Below are 16,588 nucleotides of genomic sequence, written 5' to 3'. Positions count from 1 at the left end.
TGGTGAGTATGTAGTGCTTGCCTTGGCATGTTCATGGCAGTGGTCCAATATAGTCAATTTGCCAGGCCTCGCCATATCAAAAACCTAGCCACCACCCTCTATTATAGGGAGATTTTACTTGTGTGGCTCACTTGATTGCAGCACACGTTTCACATTCGTGAGTGACCTGTGTGATGGCCTCCATGGTCAGGTCCACCCCTTGATCACGAGCCCATCTCTATGTTGCGTCTCTTCCTAGGTGTCCCAATGTCTTGTGGGCCCATCGAGATAAAAATAGCTCACCCTTACGCTCCTAGTCTAGGTCCACCTGAGCTATTTCAATTTTGGCAGCCTTGTCTACCTGTTGATTGTTTTGATGTTCTTCACTGACACGGCTTTTGGGCAAGTGAGCATCTACATGACGTACCTTTAGAGCCATGTTTTGTACCCGGGCAACGATGCCCTGCCACAACAGAGCAGCCCAGATGGGTTTACCCCTGCACTGACAATTGGTCGACTTCCACTGCTGTAGCCACCTCCATAGGGCACTAGCCACCATCCAGGAGTCAGTACAGAATCACAGAATCATTAAGGTTGGAAAAGACCTTTAAGATCAAGTCCAACCATTAACCCAGCACCACCACGCCCACTAAACCATGTCCTGAAGTGCCACATCCACACGTTTTTTGAACACTTCCAGTGATGGTGACTCCACCACCTCCCTGGGCAGCCTGTTCCAATGATTGACCACTCTCTCAGTGAAGAAATTTTTCCTAATGTCCAATCTAAACCTCCCCTGGTACAACTTGAGGCCATTTCCTCTCATCCTACTGCTAGTTACTTGGAAGAAGAGACCAACACCCACCTCACCACAACCTCCTTTCAGGTAGTTGTAGACAGTGATGAGGTCTCCCCTCAGCCTCCTCTTCTTCAGACTAAACAACCCCAGTTCCCTCAGCCGCTCCTCATAAGACTTGTTCTCCAGACCCCTCACCAGCTTCGTTACCCTTCTTTGGACATGCTCGAGCACCTCAACATCCTTCTTGTAGTGAGGGGCCCAAAACTGAACACAGTATTCAAGGTGCAGCCTCACCAGTGCTGAGTAGAGGGGCACAATCACTTCCCTGCTCCTGCTGGCCACGCTATTTCTGATACAGGCCAGGATGCTGTTGGCCTTCTTCGCCACCTGGGCACACTGCTGGCTCATGTTCAGCTGGCTGTCAACCAGCACCCCCAGGTCCTTTTCCGCCAGGCAGCTCTCCAGCCACTCCTCCCCAAGCCTGTAGCGTTGCATGGGGTTGTTGTGACCAAAATGCAGGACCTGGCACTTGGCCTTATTAAACCTCATACAACTGACCTCGGCCCATCGATCCAGCCCGTCCAGATGCCTCTGCAGAACCTTCCTGTCCTCGAGCACATGAACATTCCCACCCAACTTGGTGTCTTCTGCAAACTTTCTGAGGGAGCACTCGATCCCCTCATCCAGATCATTGATAAAGATATTGAACAAGACTGGCCACAAAACTGAGCCATGGGGAACACCACTTATGACCAGCTGCCAACTGGATTCAACTCCATTCACCATGACTCTCTGAGCTTGGCCATCCAGCCAGTTCTTTACCCAGTGAAGAGTACACCTGTCTAAGCCATGGGCCCCCAGCTTCTCCAGGAGAATGCTGTGGGAGATGCTGTCAAAGGCTTTACTAAAGTCCAGGTAGACAACGTCCACAGCCTTTCCCTCATCCACTAGGCGGGTCACCTGGTCATAGAAGGAGATCAGGTTGGTCAAGCAGGACCTGCCTTTCATGAACCCATGCTGGCTGGGCCTGATCCCTTGGTTGTCCTGCACATGCCATGTGAGCACCCTCAAGATGAACCGCTCCGTGATCTTCCCCGGCACAGAGGTCAGGCTGACAGGACTGTAGTTCCCAAGATCCTCCTTCCGGCCTTTCTTGTAGATGGGTGTCACATTGGCAAGCCTCCAGCCCTCTGGGACCTCCCCTGTTAACCCAGACTGCTGATAAATGATGGAGAGTGGCTTGGCAAGCTCCTCCACCAGCTCTCTCAGTACTCTCGTGTGGATCCCATCAGGCCCCATAGACTTATGGGTGTCCAGGTGGCATAGCAGGCCGTTAACTGCTTCCTCCTGTATTAAAGGGGCATTTATTCTGCTCTCCATCCCTGTCTTCCAGCTCAGGGGGCTGAATACCCTGAGGATACCTGGTCTGGCTATTGAAGGCTGAGGCAAAGGCGACATTAAGTACCTCAGCCTTTTCCTCATCCTTGGTGACAATGTGTCCCGTCCCCCCCATCCAATAAGGGATGGAGATTCTCCTTGGCTCTCTTTTTCTTGTTAATATATTTGTAAAAACATTTTTTGTTATCCCTTACAACCGTGGCCAGATTGAGTTCTAGCTGGGCTTTTGCCTTTCTAATTTTCTCTTGCATGACCTAACGAGTTCCTTGTACTCTTCGTGAGTTGCCTGCCCCTTCTTCCAAACATGAGAAACTCTCCTTTTTTCCCCTGAGTCCCAGCAAAATCTCTCTGTTCGGCCAGGCCGGTCGTCTTCCCCACCAGCTTGTCTTACCACACATGGGGACTGCCTGCTCCTGCTCCTTTAAGATTTCCTTCTTGAAGAATGTTCAGACTTCCTGGACCCCTTTGTCCTTCAGGACTGTTTCCCAAGGGACCCTCTCAACCAGTGACCTGAACAGGCCCAAGTCTGCCCTCTGGAAGTCCATGGCAGTGGTTTTGCTGACCCTCCTCCTTACTTCACCAACAATTGAGAATTCTATCATTTCATGGTCGCTAAGCCCAAGGCAGCCTCTGACCACCACATCTCCCACCAGTCCTTCTCTGTTTGTAAACAGCAGGTCAAGCGAGGCACCTCCCTTGGTAGGCTCACTTACCAGCCATGTCAGGAAGTTATCTTCCACACACTCCAGGAACCTCCTAGACTGTTTCCCCTCTGCTGTGTTGTATTTCCAGCAGACGTCCAGTAAGCTGAAGTCCTCCACAAGAACAAGGGCTAGCGACTGTGAGACTTCTGCCAGTCGCTTGTAGAATGCTTCATCTGCCTCTTTGTCCTGGTTGGGTGGTCTATAACAGACACCCAGCAGGATATCTGCCTTGTTGGCCTTCCCCCTCATCCTTACCCATAAGCACTTGACCTTGTCATCACAATCATTGATTTCTATACAATCGAAACACTCCCTAACATACAGAGCCACCCCACCGCCTCTCCTTCCTTGCCTATCCCTTCTGAAGACCTTACAGCCGTCCATTGCAGCACTCCAGTCATGAGAGTCATCCCACCATGTTTCTGTGATGGCGACTAAGTCATAGCTGTCCCGCTGCACAATGGCTTCCAGCTCCTCCTGTTTGCTGCCCATGCTGCGTGCACTGGTGTAGATGCACTTGATCTGGGCTATCGGTTTCACCCCCAACATTGGCATGCCACCCTTAGGCTCATCTCTAGTGAGCCTGGTTTTATCCCCTTCCCCCTTCGAACCTAGTTTAAAGCCCTTTTAATGAGTCCCGCCAACTCATGTGCAAGAATCCTTTTCCCCTTGGAGATATATGAACTCCATCTGCTACCAGCAGGCCCAGTGCTGCGTAAACTGCCTCATGGTCAACAAAACCAAAATTCCACTGATGGCACCAGCCCCTGAGCCATGTGTTAACCAGGTGTGTTTTCCTATTCCTTTCAGTGTTCCTTCCTGCCACTGAAGGGATTGACGAAAACACTACCTGTGCTCCTGATCTTTCAACCAGTCACCCCAGCGCTCTGAAGTCTCTTTTAATGGCTTTTAGACTTCTTTGCACAACCTTGTCACTGCCAACCTGTATAATCAACAGTGGGTAGTAATCAGTGTTCTGTACCAGACCAGGGAGTTTCCTAGTAACATCTCTCACCCGGGCCCCAGGGAGACAGCAGACTTCCCTGGGGATTGGGTCTGGTCGGCATATTGGGCCCTCTGTTCCCCTCAGAAGGGAATCGCCTACGACAGTTACCCTCCTTTTTTTCTTAACAGAGGTAGTCGTAATGCGTGGGGCTGACTGACTCACCCTAGGCAACCCCCTGGATGGACTTTCATCTATATCCTCATTTGCCTGGCCTTCAAGTTCCAGAGTCCCATATCTGTTGTGTAAGGGCAGCTGGGAAGGTGAGGGAGGCTGGGAGGGGATTCACCTGCCATCCTGAGCAGGGACCTGTTTCCATTCACCCTCGTCTCTTAGGTCCCCTCCTTCTGCCCGGTGGCAAGAGGGTAGGGGATCCCCTCTTGCTTGTGGAGCCTCCATCTGCTGCCTTTGTCTCAGGCATGGTAGGGTCAGATTCCTCTGTCACTCCAGAGATCCAGAGGGGTTCTGTGCCCCTATACCCTGATGGCACCAGGACATACTGTACACCAGTGTCTACCAAAGCCTTGTACTTCTGTGGGTCTGATGTGCCAGGCCATCGAACCCACACAGTCCAGTATACCTGGTCATCCCTTTCCTCCTCCTGGCCGAAGGCAGGGACCTTCTCTCAGTTCCTGTTCCTGGTCAGAGTATTCACTGTCTGACCTTTGTGGTGCCAGACCAGAAGTCTCCTCACCAGGATCAAGGGAGGTGATTTCATTTCTTCTGTGTCTGGGAGATCGCTGATTGCCTTCTTGTGTCTCTACAGCGACTAAGCTGACAGCCTTCTTGGGTGGCCCCTTTTTAACAGCTGTTTTCCCTCTCAGTTCAGTTTCTCAGGCTTCTAGCTTAAAGGTGGGCTCACAACCCCACTTCCTCATGTCCCCCCCCAGTCATGCAGGAAAAACCAGAGTGCACCATGCTCCATGCTCCCTCTCCCTCTGACCGGGGCAGGAGAGGAATGATCCCCAAAGCCTGTAGGGATGAGGAGATACAGATATTTTCTTCAAAGTTCTGGAGCCAAGAAGACACTCTCTCCACAGTTGGTGTATCTGAGCAATACATCGCTGCCAAGCTGTTAGAACATGATGCTGGGGCTCTTTGAATCACCTTCCTCCACATAGCCTTTGTGCACAGGACATCCTCTGCATCTTTGGAGACCTCATCATTGTCTAGATCACTGTAGATGACTTCCAGCACCGCTAATTCTCTCAGGTACTGGATGTCTTCATCTGTGGTAGTCCACTTTCCTGGGGAGTTCACAAGATTTTCCTTGGATGGATATCTTGCCCTCACACTTGAGAGGAGCTGTCTCCAGACACTGCAAATTGCTGCCTCCTTTCCAGTTCCTCTCTCAATTCCCCAGTTTCTAGCAAGGGATCCAGCTGTTGGGCTTCCCTACCTTCCAATTGCTGACTGTCAGCCCCGTTATCCCAGCATCGGAGCAGCCAGGCAGCTCACCTGGCTGGCAGCTGTAATCTTTATGCATGTCTCGAAGTTCTGATGAGGTCAGGAACCAGGTAGTTTCTGCTTCCTGTCTCCATTCTCTCACTCCTTCCTCCAATCTCCTTGTCAAAGGACCAGCTTCTTGATCAAATCTTTCCTCTTCTTCCTCCTCCCTTACTAAGCGATGATATGGACCCATTGTTCTCCTTGTCCACTGTTTCTTTTTCACTACTGGGGCAATTACTGTAGTTGTTGTTGTTGTTGTTTGGGTCCCTGACTCAACCACAGTCCTCTCAGAGTACTGAACTGTGGCCTGACAGGCATGGGCCAGGCCCCAGTACAGTGCTAGAAGCTGGTGGTTTTCATTGGGGTAGGCAAGGCACCCTTCTACCAGGTGGCACGTCAGTTTGCCAGGGTTGCTTGCCTGCTCAGGTGTAAAGGCCCAAGTTATGGGAGGTGATAACCGTCCTAGGAACCTGCCCAAATCCTTCCACACACCCTGCCACTCACGGACCTGCCGCCTCAGGGCACATTTCAGTATGGCCTCACCCAAAAATTGTCTTCTCTTACACCAGGACAAGACCAGATTCCACAAACCCCATAATACGCCAACAGTGTTAATTAATAGTATTAAACAGCTCACATCATAAGGGTGAACAAGGACCTCAGGAGGCTGCATAATAAAACCATTCACATCACTTCCAGGTAGGGAGAGGGAGATGTATTCCCTCATCCCCTCCACAAGATAGCTCCCTCAGCACAGCACGGCCATCAATGCCAGGACAAAGCACATATAGCCATTATTTGTATCAACATGTTCCCAAGCTCAGCAAAAGAAAGAAATAAGCAGTGCAGCCAGCAAACTCCATGACCCGCACAGGAGCTTGCTACTTAATAACTACTACATCTATAGCACACTTCATGAAAAACTGCCAGTCTTGAGCCCCACATTGGGCACCAAAAAGGACTGTGGTGGGTTGACCTTGGCTGGACACCAGGTGCCCACCAAGTCGCTCTATCACTCCCCCTCCTCAGCAGGACAGGGGGGAGAAATTAAGATGGAAAAAACCCACGTGGGTCAAGATAAAGACAGTTTAATAAGCATAAAGCAAAGGTTCTGTGCACAAGCAAAGGAAAACAAAAGATTTATTCTCTACTTCCTGTCAGCAGGCAATGTTCAGCAACTTCCTGGGAAGCAGGGCTTCTGTATGCGTAGCAGTTGCTCCAGAAGACAAACATCGTAATAACAAATGACCCCCTCCTCCTTTCTCTTAGCTTTTATTGCTGAGCTGACTCCATGTGGTATAGAATATCCCTCTGGCTAGTTTGGGTCAGCTGTCCTGGCTATGTCCCCTTCCAAGATCTTGCCTACCCCCAGTCTACTGGTGGTGGTGGGGGGAATGTTGGAGAGACAGCCTTGATGCCATGGGAGCACTGCTCAGCAGTAGCCAAAACACTGGTGTGTTATCAACACCTTTCTAGCTACCAATACACAGCACAGCACTATGAGGGCTGCTATAGGGAAAATTAACTCCATCTCAGACAGACCAAATAATACAAACTGGAAACTCTGAAGGAGCTTATGTTGTGCCATGAACTTAATTGGCCTTTCTCACTTAAGTACCAGAGTAGAATATTTGCTGTGGCTTTGTAGAGTCTGTGGGATAAGTATATACTGACATCAGTGAATAAAGCTAGAAGGCATGTTTAATCCTTTTAGCTATGGACACAAATATAAAGGCAAACCTTCTTGAAAAAAAAATAATTTTTCAGCGTAAAATTTTAAAAGAGACAAAGCTTTTAATTTTAAAATCTGTTGCATTTTTTCAGCTTAACTACTACAGTAAATGTTTTTATTCCTAAAGTATTTCCTTTCATGTTTTCATAAGGTGTTTGTTGTGGTTTAACCCCAGCTGGCAACTAAGCACCACGCAGCTGCTCGCTCACTCCCCTGCAGTGGGACGGGGGAGAGAATCGGAAGAGTAAAAGTGAGGAAACTCGTGGGTTGAGATAAAGACAGTTTAATAGGTAAAGCAAAAGCTGCGCATGCAAGCAAAGCAAAACAAGGAATTCATTCACTACTTCCCATCGGCAGGCAGGTGTTCAGCCATCTCCAGGAAAGCAGGGCTCCATCACACGTAACAGTTACTTGGGAAGACAAATACCATAACGCCGAACATCTCCCCCGTCCTTCTTGTTCATCTCAGCTTTATATGCTGAGCATGACGTCATATGGTATGGAATATCTCTTTGGTCAGTTGGGGTCAGCTGTCCCAGCTGTGTCCCCTCCCAACTTCTTGTGCACTCCCAGCCTACTCGCTGGTGGGGAGGTGTGAGAAGCAGAAAAGGCCTTGACTCTGTGTAAGCGCTGCTCAGCAATAACAAAAACATCCCTGTATTATCAACACTGTTTTCAGCACAAATCCAAAACGTAGCCTCATACTAGCTACTATGAAGAAAATTAACTCTATCCCAGCCAAAACCAGCACAGCGTTCAAGGAATTTCTTAACTTTCCCTGAACATATCTTTTGCTTCCTTAAACCAATGAAGACTGTTTCGGCAGCATGTATAATAATTTCTTATCTATACAGAAAGAAACCAATAAAAGTTCTGCAGTCAGTGGGCTGTCTTTCTATAACCACATTCTCTCTGGACGACTTGCTATTTGCAGTAGTGCCTAACTGATGTCTGTTCATTTTTTCTGTTCCTCCTGTAGTCCTCAGTGAGAGAGCCTGGGTAGTCATGTAGACCAACTAGGTTAGAGTTGTGTTAAAGACTGTTTCTTTGGCCAATGTAGTGATTGGATTGTGGTTAAGACGGAAAAAAATCAATTAAATTAGCAATGAGCTCCAGTTCAGGTGTGGAGACTCAGGTTTCTATTGCTGAAGGGTCAAGAGCTGGGACTATGTAAAGACAGAATGTGTGAGAGAGGAGTGGTTGCACAAACATGTTTTCCCTTCCTTGCTATAACAAATGTATTCCTCTGATGTGAAGGTAGCAGATACTGGGGAAAAAGATATTTATATATTGGAGTGGGGGGGACCTATCTTGGACATTAGTATGTAATTATACCCATACCTTAAATATAAACTTCCAGCTTTCCCAGAATGGCATATTTTTAGATTTTTTACCTAAAAGTTTTCCATATTGCATATAAAGAAGGGTCTGATGAACCTTATTAAGGGCTTAGGGGACCTTTTTGATCGGCTTGGCCTAATTTGGCAATACTGTTTAAGAGACATGAGCAGAACTCTAAAGTAGGCTTTGTGTAAAGTGATTTTTATTCTTTACATTGTCATTAATTCATACTTCTCCAGGGAAAGTGAGAGATCTGCATTTTTATGACTAGAGCTATGTCCAGCAAAATTTATTTCTTTACAAGCTGTACTCTTTAACAGCTGATATTGTAAGGTAGGATGAGCGCTGTCCTCCTTCAAAACACGTGCCAAAGCAAGCCCAGGAAGGACATCAATGGAGCAAAGTTCTCTGATTCTTTCCTGTGACAACAGGGAGAGCCTGGCCAGCAGCTGCTCAGGAGCTGCTCTGATGTTCACACCAGGTATTGCATGAAATTAGCACAGGAAGCAAACTCATGCATACCCAACCGCAGAGTTGAGTAGAGCATGTGCCTATCTTGCTGTATGTACACTGTTCATGCTATTCAGGAAATAGAAGTCACTTTCCTCAATCCAGCTCTATGAGGTTTAGGTGAAAAGTTAATGAATATATTTATGTTTTCTTATAAAGCTCGTATAGCTTTTAGTTGAGCTGATCTCAGTCTATTAATTGCTGTTTTTACCAAAATAGTAAGTTGGAATAATAATCTGCTGCTCTCTAGCACCTTTAAATTTATAAGCTTGAATTTTAGCACCTTATTGAAGAAACATTTGCAAAAAAGTAACTTCTTCCTTTTCTCCCACCCTCCCCAGCAGTGTTTTAGAGCACTTTGCTGCAAGGGACCACCACCACCACGACCTGAATATGACTTGGTTTGCATAGGCCTCACTGGTTCTGGCAAGACAAGTCTTCTGTCACAGCTTTGCGGTGAAAGCCTGGAGAATATAGTTTCTACCACAGGTAGGATGCTGTCTATATTCCATGGTGTGCTGTAACGTTGCCCAAAGGTAACTTCTGAAATGCATAGCAAGGGCAGTAGAGAACTTCAGCTTAGTTATCTTGCTTTTGAAAGTACCTAATGGAATGCTTTGAAGCTACTGCTACTTACTCTTTCAGTGTTTGGTCATACACTGAATATCCATGAAAATATACAATTTGAAATATGTCGAAAGTCAGAACATACATTGTGGTGTAAGTAGAGATTTTGGAAATCATAGAATCTAAAAGAGGGTAGATTCAGACTAGATGTAAGAAAGAAATTTTTCACAATGAGTGTGGTAAAACACTGGAACAGGTTGCCCAGAGAGGTGGTAGATGCCCCATCCCTGGAAACATTCAAGGTCAGGTTGGACGGGGCTCTGAGCAACCTGATCTAGTTGAAGATGTCCCCGCTCATTGCAGGGGGGTTGGACTAGATGACCTTTAAAGGTCCCTTCCAACCCAAACCATTCTATGATTCTATGATTGAGAGGATACATAAAAACAGACACAACAACCAGAGATAAAAGGTATCTTAAGTTAAAAAAGTTGAATATGTATGCTGATATATATATATAACCAGAATGCCTAATATTGAAAAGGGTATTTTGATCAAAAATAAAAAACACCAGAAAAAAACTAAACCAAATTTGTAGAGTGAGGAAAAGGAATACCTGGCTGCAAAGTTCAGAAAGAGGACAGAGTAGGTCATAGAGATGGAAGAAATATGGCTCTGTGGCTACAATGATTTAGTAAGGTCGATTGGCTGAGGGAACAGGTAGTGAGTGTTGAGTAATTTGTGTATATAGTTATATGGCTTTCTATTTTAGCTGTGGTTCATGGGCTTGAATTTTATAATTGTCCCAACTGGTTTTCAGTGTATCCTTGTTTAAATACAAGAACATAAGTCTATTTAATACAACCGTAAGTAAACAAAGTAAAAGAGGTACAAGAAAATACTGGGGGGGTTTCTGCAATGAATAATTAACCCATTGCCTTCACAGTGGTGTTATTTGGAATGTTAAAGAGATGTAACACTTCACTGTGTGTGAGAAGATGTCAATGCATAACTCAAAAGGTTAGAAGGAGATTGTAATTCAGTCTTATTTTTTTTCTTCCGCCCCTTTATCTTTAGAGTTCACCTGAAATTAGTGCAAGATCACCTGGACTCTGAAAGCAATAGTAACAGCAATGTAATATATCAGCATAGATCTATCAAAGGAAATAATGAAAATATGATTTATTTTAAAATTAATTTTCTTATATGTTTCTAGAAAGTTGCAACAAACTACCATCATTAGTTAGGCAACACGAGTAATGAAAATGGATTCTAGGCAGCATCCAAATCAAAATTATGCATATCTACGCTATTCAGCTTATAATAAATCACAGAATCACAGAATTATTAAGGTTGGAAAAGACCTTTAAGATCATCAAGTCCAACCATCAACCCAGCACCACCATGCCCACTAAACCATGTCCCGAAGCGCCACATCCACATATTTTTTGAATACTTCCAGTGATGGTGACTCCACCACCTCCCTGGGCAGCCTGTTCCAATGTTTGACCAGTCTCTCAGTAATGAAATTTTCCTAATATCTAGTCTAAACCTCCCCTGGCGCAACTTGAGGCCATGTCCTCTCGTTGTATCGTTGGTTACTTGGGAGAAGAGACCAACACCCACCTTTCAGGTAGTTGTAGAGAGCGATGAGGTCTCCCCTCAGCCTCCTCTTCTCCAGAATAAACAACCCCAGTTCCCTCAGCCGCTCCTCATAAGACTTGTGCTCCAGACCCCTCACCAGCTTCGTTGCCCTTCTCTGGACATGCTTCAGCAACTCAACATCCTTCCTGTAGTGAGGGACCCAAAACTGAACACCGTATTCAAGGTGCAGCCTCACCAGTGCTGAGTAGAGGGGCACGATCACTTCCCTCCTCCTGCTGGCCACACTATTTCTGATACAGGCCAGGATGTTGTTGGCCTTCTTGGCCACCTGGGCACACTGCTGGCTCATGTTCAGCCGGCTATTCACCAGCACCCCCAGGTCCTTTTCTGCCTGGCTGCTCTCCAGCCACTCCTCCCCAAGCCTGTAGCGTTGCATGGGGTTGTTGTGACCAAAATGCAGGACCTGGCACTTGGCCTTGTTAAACCTCATATTATTGACCTCAGCCCATCGATCCAGCCTGTCCAGATCCCTCTACAGAGCCCTCCTACCCTCCAGCAGATCAACACTCCCACCCAACTTGGTGTCATCTGCAAACTTACTGAGGGAGCTCTCAATCCCCTCATCCAGATCATTGATAAAGATATTAAACAAGATCGTCCCCAAGACTGAGCCCTGGGGAACACCGCTTGTGACCGGCCGCCAACTGGATTTAACTCCGTTCAACACAACTCTCTGGGCTTGGCCGTCCAGACATTTTTTAACCCAGCAAAGAGAAAATGTACCCATATGCACCATATCTGTGCTATATTAGAAAATATGGTTGAGAATCCAAGAATACATTGTGAGAACTTCTCCACTCAGTTTTCAAATTATAACCTATATTTTTGCTTTTCTCATCAACGCCACTCAGGTCCATTCCAGTTTTTGCTCCTGTCTAGGAAGAGAAAAAGCAGATGTAATTATTCCTATATAAAGTATTATATACATTTACATGTATGCATGCATTAACATGCAGAACCTAGTATGTGGTATATGGAGGGACTGCTGGAAGTCCTTCATGTTCCCTTTATCTTGGCTGTCTGAATTTCCAGTTAAGGGAAAACATCAAACTTTATTAAGGTTTGTTTTTTTTTTTAGGCATATAATAGGCTAATAGAGGATTAATGGATGCTTCTAGTGTGCTTGTAACCATTTTAATACATACCACTCAAGTCTGTAAAAGGATCTGTCTGTTAATAACATTTATAGACAGGATTAATACTCTAGGTGTAACCAAAACCTGTGAAGTTTAAATGTAAGAAAACAGTGATTTGAATTGCATGTTGTCTTCTTCCATGTCTCCTAAAAATTGCAGAAGGATCACTTTGTATTACTGGTAATCTGAAATCTAAACTTTAGTTTTAGGTATAGTTATAAGTTTTTAGTTATAAAGGTATATATAGTATATAGTGTATATATATAGTATAGCGTATATATATAGTATAGTTTAATAAAGGCATATTCTGTACTAACTCCTTACCAAATGGTAGATTGCCTGGATAAGTTTTATGCTGAATTTAATGTATGCCAGTTATGTAATAGTATCTTTGCAAATTTCATTGCTCATACTGATTCCCCCCCCAACTGATATTTTTAAACACTGTATTGAAAAATAATTTCACATTGAAAATCCTAGTTCTTGGTGAAAAAAGTAGTCTTTTTTGAATGTATGCAGTTGATTTCAAATGGCCTCTTTAACAAATAACTTACTAATACCCTTTATTTAACTTTTTAGGTTTTAGCATAAAAGCGGTGCCATTCCAGAATGCCATCTTGAATGTAAAAGAACTTGGAGGTATAGCGTTTATTCATTTGATTATAAAAACAAGCAGTGTCTAAATCTCATCATACCAAACTGTTAGTTGTTTTAAATTTAGAAATGCTAAATTTAAAAATTCCAGTGTGGATGGAATTTAAAACCTATGTTTCACCAAAGCGGATAAAATCGAGAAAAATTGAACAAATGCTGACTAGAAAGAACAAAAAGTAAAAAGCAGGAGGAGCAGAAGGCTGATCAGTATCTAATGTATCTCCTTAATGTCATTTCTCAGATTGCAGAGGTTAAGTCATACAGGAATACAAACTGGGCTATAATTTTAGAATGGCTCATGTGCCAGCTCAGAGAAGTGTGTTCCTTGTGTTTATTGTACATATAAGCTTTTACTTATGAGCACTAGCTCAGGTAAGCTATATATAGCTTTCAAATCAAACATAGGCCTGCTTGGATTACTTGAAAAGGAGCTCTTGCTTTATTTACTGGTCAAGTTGAACTGCCTGTTCTCTAAGTTTTTATTTTGATATACCAAGAAACCCTTCCTGCTCCCTGAGAAACTAAAAAACCCACACATTTTTTTCCAGAAATTTAGACTATAAAGTAACGCGTGTAATTGTGAAGATGTGCCGTGCCCTAGTCCACATTCTTTCAGAATGTACTCTTACCAGGATAACTTGAAATATCTCTCTATATTATGCAACTCAATTGAGTAATGGTATAGAAAGAAATTACAGGTTTGATGATTTCCTGTTACAGTGCAGCAATCTCTGGTGGGAACTAAGGATGAAATTGTGTACAATGAACATACAGGAGAATGGGGAAAGACTGGAAAAATAAGGCAGATGATAACATTTGTTGTTCAGAAGTTTCTAACAGCGTTTTGCTGATAGAAGTTTGGGATGCTGAGGTTTAATCTCAAGACAGATAATGAAGGTGCAAAGGCAATAGGAAGCTGCTGCTTTGGTTCTAACAAGCATCTTTCCAGCCTGAAGACACAGTGCCTGAAACCACCATTTATTAATTGAATTATTTATTTATTAAACCACCATATAAACCACATCATTTGCTGTTGTAATGTTTTCAAAACATAATGCAAATTCATGGTGTTAGTTGTGATGTGGATGCTTATTCAGGCCTAAATCAAGATTATAGGCCCATTCTAGAGGCCAACTAATAATTTACAGTTGTTTTTTTTAGAATAAGTCTATTTTATAATTTAGTTTGCTATCTTGTAAATGCAGACTTAGAAACTACTGGTGAGATGCCAGTAAAAATACTAACATGTTATAGAGTTTAGTAACTTTCTCTGTTTTACGTACTAAAATATATTGTCATATGTTTGTGTTACGTTTCTGTAATCCACCCAAAGGCCTTTTTCACACGCATAGAGAATCAAAATGTTGTGTAGTCATCTTTGAAATTTCAAGACAAATTGTGTTAAGTGCTTAGCAAGAGCAGAGTGGTAAATATGGGGAATGCTTGAGTTTCCAGCTGGTTGAGCATGCCCAGGAAAAGAGAGATAACAGTCCTCCCCACTGTTGTTCCTCCTTAAGCTTCATTACCAAAGTAATAAATTCACACTCTTAGGCCAGCTAAGTGAATTGTCTAGGTGAGATGAGAGCTTGAGAAAAAAAAAAACTTTAAATAAGATTGGTTAAACAAGGCATGTGTATTTTGCCTTAATTTGGAAGTAAAGAGCAAAAGAAGAGAGAGTAGGAAGGGGACTCACACTGTCGTGCGATCCAAATTGAATGGAAAATATGAACCCTTGGAGAAGATGGCAACAGTTGTCAGGTAGTGTCGTGGTTTAGCCCCAGCCGGCGACTAAGCCTCACGCAGCCGCTTGCTCACTCCCCCACGGTAGGACGGGGGAAAGAATTGGAAGAGTAAAAGTGAGGAAACTCATGGTCTGAGATAAAGACAGTTTAATAAGTAAAGCAAAAGCCACGCACGCAAGCAAAGCAAAACAAGGAATTCATTCACTATTCCCCATGGGCAAGCGGGTGTTCAGCCATCTCCAGGGAAGCAGGGCTCCATCACGCGTAATGGTTTCTTGGGAAGACAGACGCCATAACTCCGAACGTCCCTCCACCCCTTCCTTCTTCTTCATCCCAGCTTTATATACTGAGCATGATGTCATATGGTATGGAATATCTCTTTGGCCAGCCTGGGTCAGCTGTCCCAGCTGTGTCCCCTCTCAACTTCCCGTGCACCCCCAGCCTTCTTGCTGGCAGGCCAGCATGAGAAGCTGGACTGTCCTTGACTACTTAGCAACAACTCAAAACATCAGCACGTTATCAACATTTTCTCATCCCAAATCCAAAACATAGCCTCACACTATCTTCTGTGAAGAAAATTAACTCTACCCTGGCTGAAACCAGGACAGGTGGTATCCTCATTTCATAGATAAGAGAGATCATTTCCACCTGCTTATGGATCTTGAGTCCTGAGGAAGCTCAGATAAGGATTCAGCAGTAGCCATCTTTCCACTGCTCTTTGAAAACATTCTTTTTCTACAATTAGCTTTTTATGGTGTGAATAGACAACCTGTTGCCTATCTCATTCAAGACAAGTAGGAGCCATGTAAGCAACACCTATCATCAAAGCTATGTACAATAGGATAAGCAAAACACAAAATTTCCTAGTTACATTTTTTGTGGGGTGAGGGGCTGCTTTTCTTCTGGATGGGATATTTTGTGGAGAGAAAAGTGGAAACTTTGGTTTGCTACAAGTTCTCTGTCTCCTGTTGCACTTACAACTCCTTTTTCTTCAGGCTGAATCAAAGGGTAGAGTATAACAGCCTAATTTAGCATCAGAAAAGATATCTATGTTTTATGAACACCCCACCCCCAAAAAAGTTTTTATTTTTTATTCTAGCCAGAAATGACTTTGATCCTTTCAAAGGCTAAAGCAGATTCAAACTTTGTGAGCCAGTCAGCAGAAGGGCTAGACAGACAGAACTAACACAGCTGTGGTATGTCTACTAGTCTTAAGTGCCATAGAGATAGATGCATAAAGAGTGTTTTGAGCTTTATTTGAGATTACCCGCACTGTTTCCAAAGGTGTGACTGCAGCTCGGAGGAGGGTACATCTGAGCCTTGCTGGGTGCTGACAGCAGTTGTCAGTCTGGGGAGCTCTGCTGCTGCTTCTGAGATCTCAGCTGTTGAGTCCTTCAGCAGAGGTGGAGGGAGGGCAGAGACGTGGTAATAGGTAGAAAGGAAACTGGTAGGTGATTTTCTTGTTGCCAGCCATTCGCTTTGCTTACCCTAGAGGACTTACTGTGTTTGTGCTTTTAAAAATTAAAAAAAATAAAAGCAGAGGTGATTTTGAGAATGACTGTCATACATAAAGTCCAGTTTTGTGTGGTGTGCCACCTACTGAAAACTATTAAAGCTTCAGACTTAAATAAATCTTAGAGCATATTGCAAGGCACATATTTTATCTTCCTTTTAAAGTAATCTGTAAGATTTTTTACGAACTTTTATGAACTTTCAATTAACTTCATGGTTCTGACTAGAACAGGAGATTTTTGTTTCAAATTGCATGTTTTATTTTAAGATGGTAGTGTAATACACATGCTGAAGTAGATCAATCTGGCTTTTTGCAGGCAAGTGTAAATATGGTGTTTCTAAAACTTCCAAGTGCTTGCAACCTAAATGTTGTTCTAACAGTTTTAAATATCTGAATAG

The 16,588-nt window shown here is 44.1% G+C and overlaps 1 protein-coding gene across 2 annotated transcripts in view; it reads left to right on the top strand.

The window, feature by feature from the left end:
- LOC309415113 (ADP-ribosylation factor-like protein 15) overlaps nt 1–16,588 on the top strand; it is a gene marked incomplete at its 5' end in the record, with an annotated part of 220,773 nt that overhangs the window by 86,750 nt on the left and 117,435 nt on the right. For both annotated transcript variants that reach the window (XM_082012562.1, XM_082012561.1), the window contains 2 exons: nt 9,260–9,404; nt 12,861–12,920. In XM_082012562.1, the coding sequence (XP_081868688.1) occupies nt 9,260–9,404; nt 12,861–12,920 (205 nt within the window). The remainder of the gene's footprint in view (nt 1–9,259; nt 9,405–12,860; nt 12,921–16,588) is intronic.

This window comes from Phaethon aethereus (genome assembly GCF_964289735.1).
Source record: "Phaethon aethereus genome assembly, chromosome: W".
Taxonomy (NCBI): domain Eukaryota; kingdom Metazoa; phylum Chordata; class Aves; order Phaethontiformes; family Phaethontidae; genus Phaethon; species Phaethon aethereus.
This window is presented reverse-complemented; position numbering and strand designations above follow the sequence as displayed.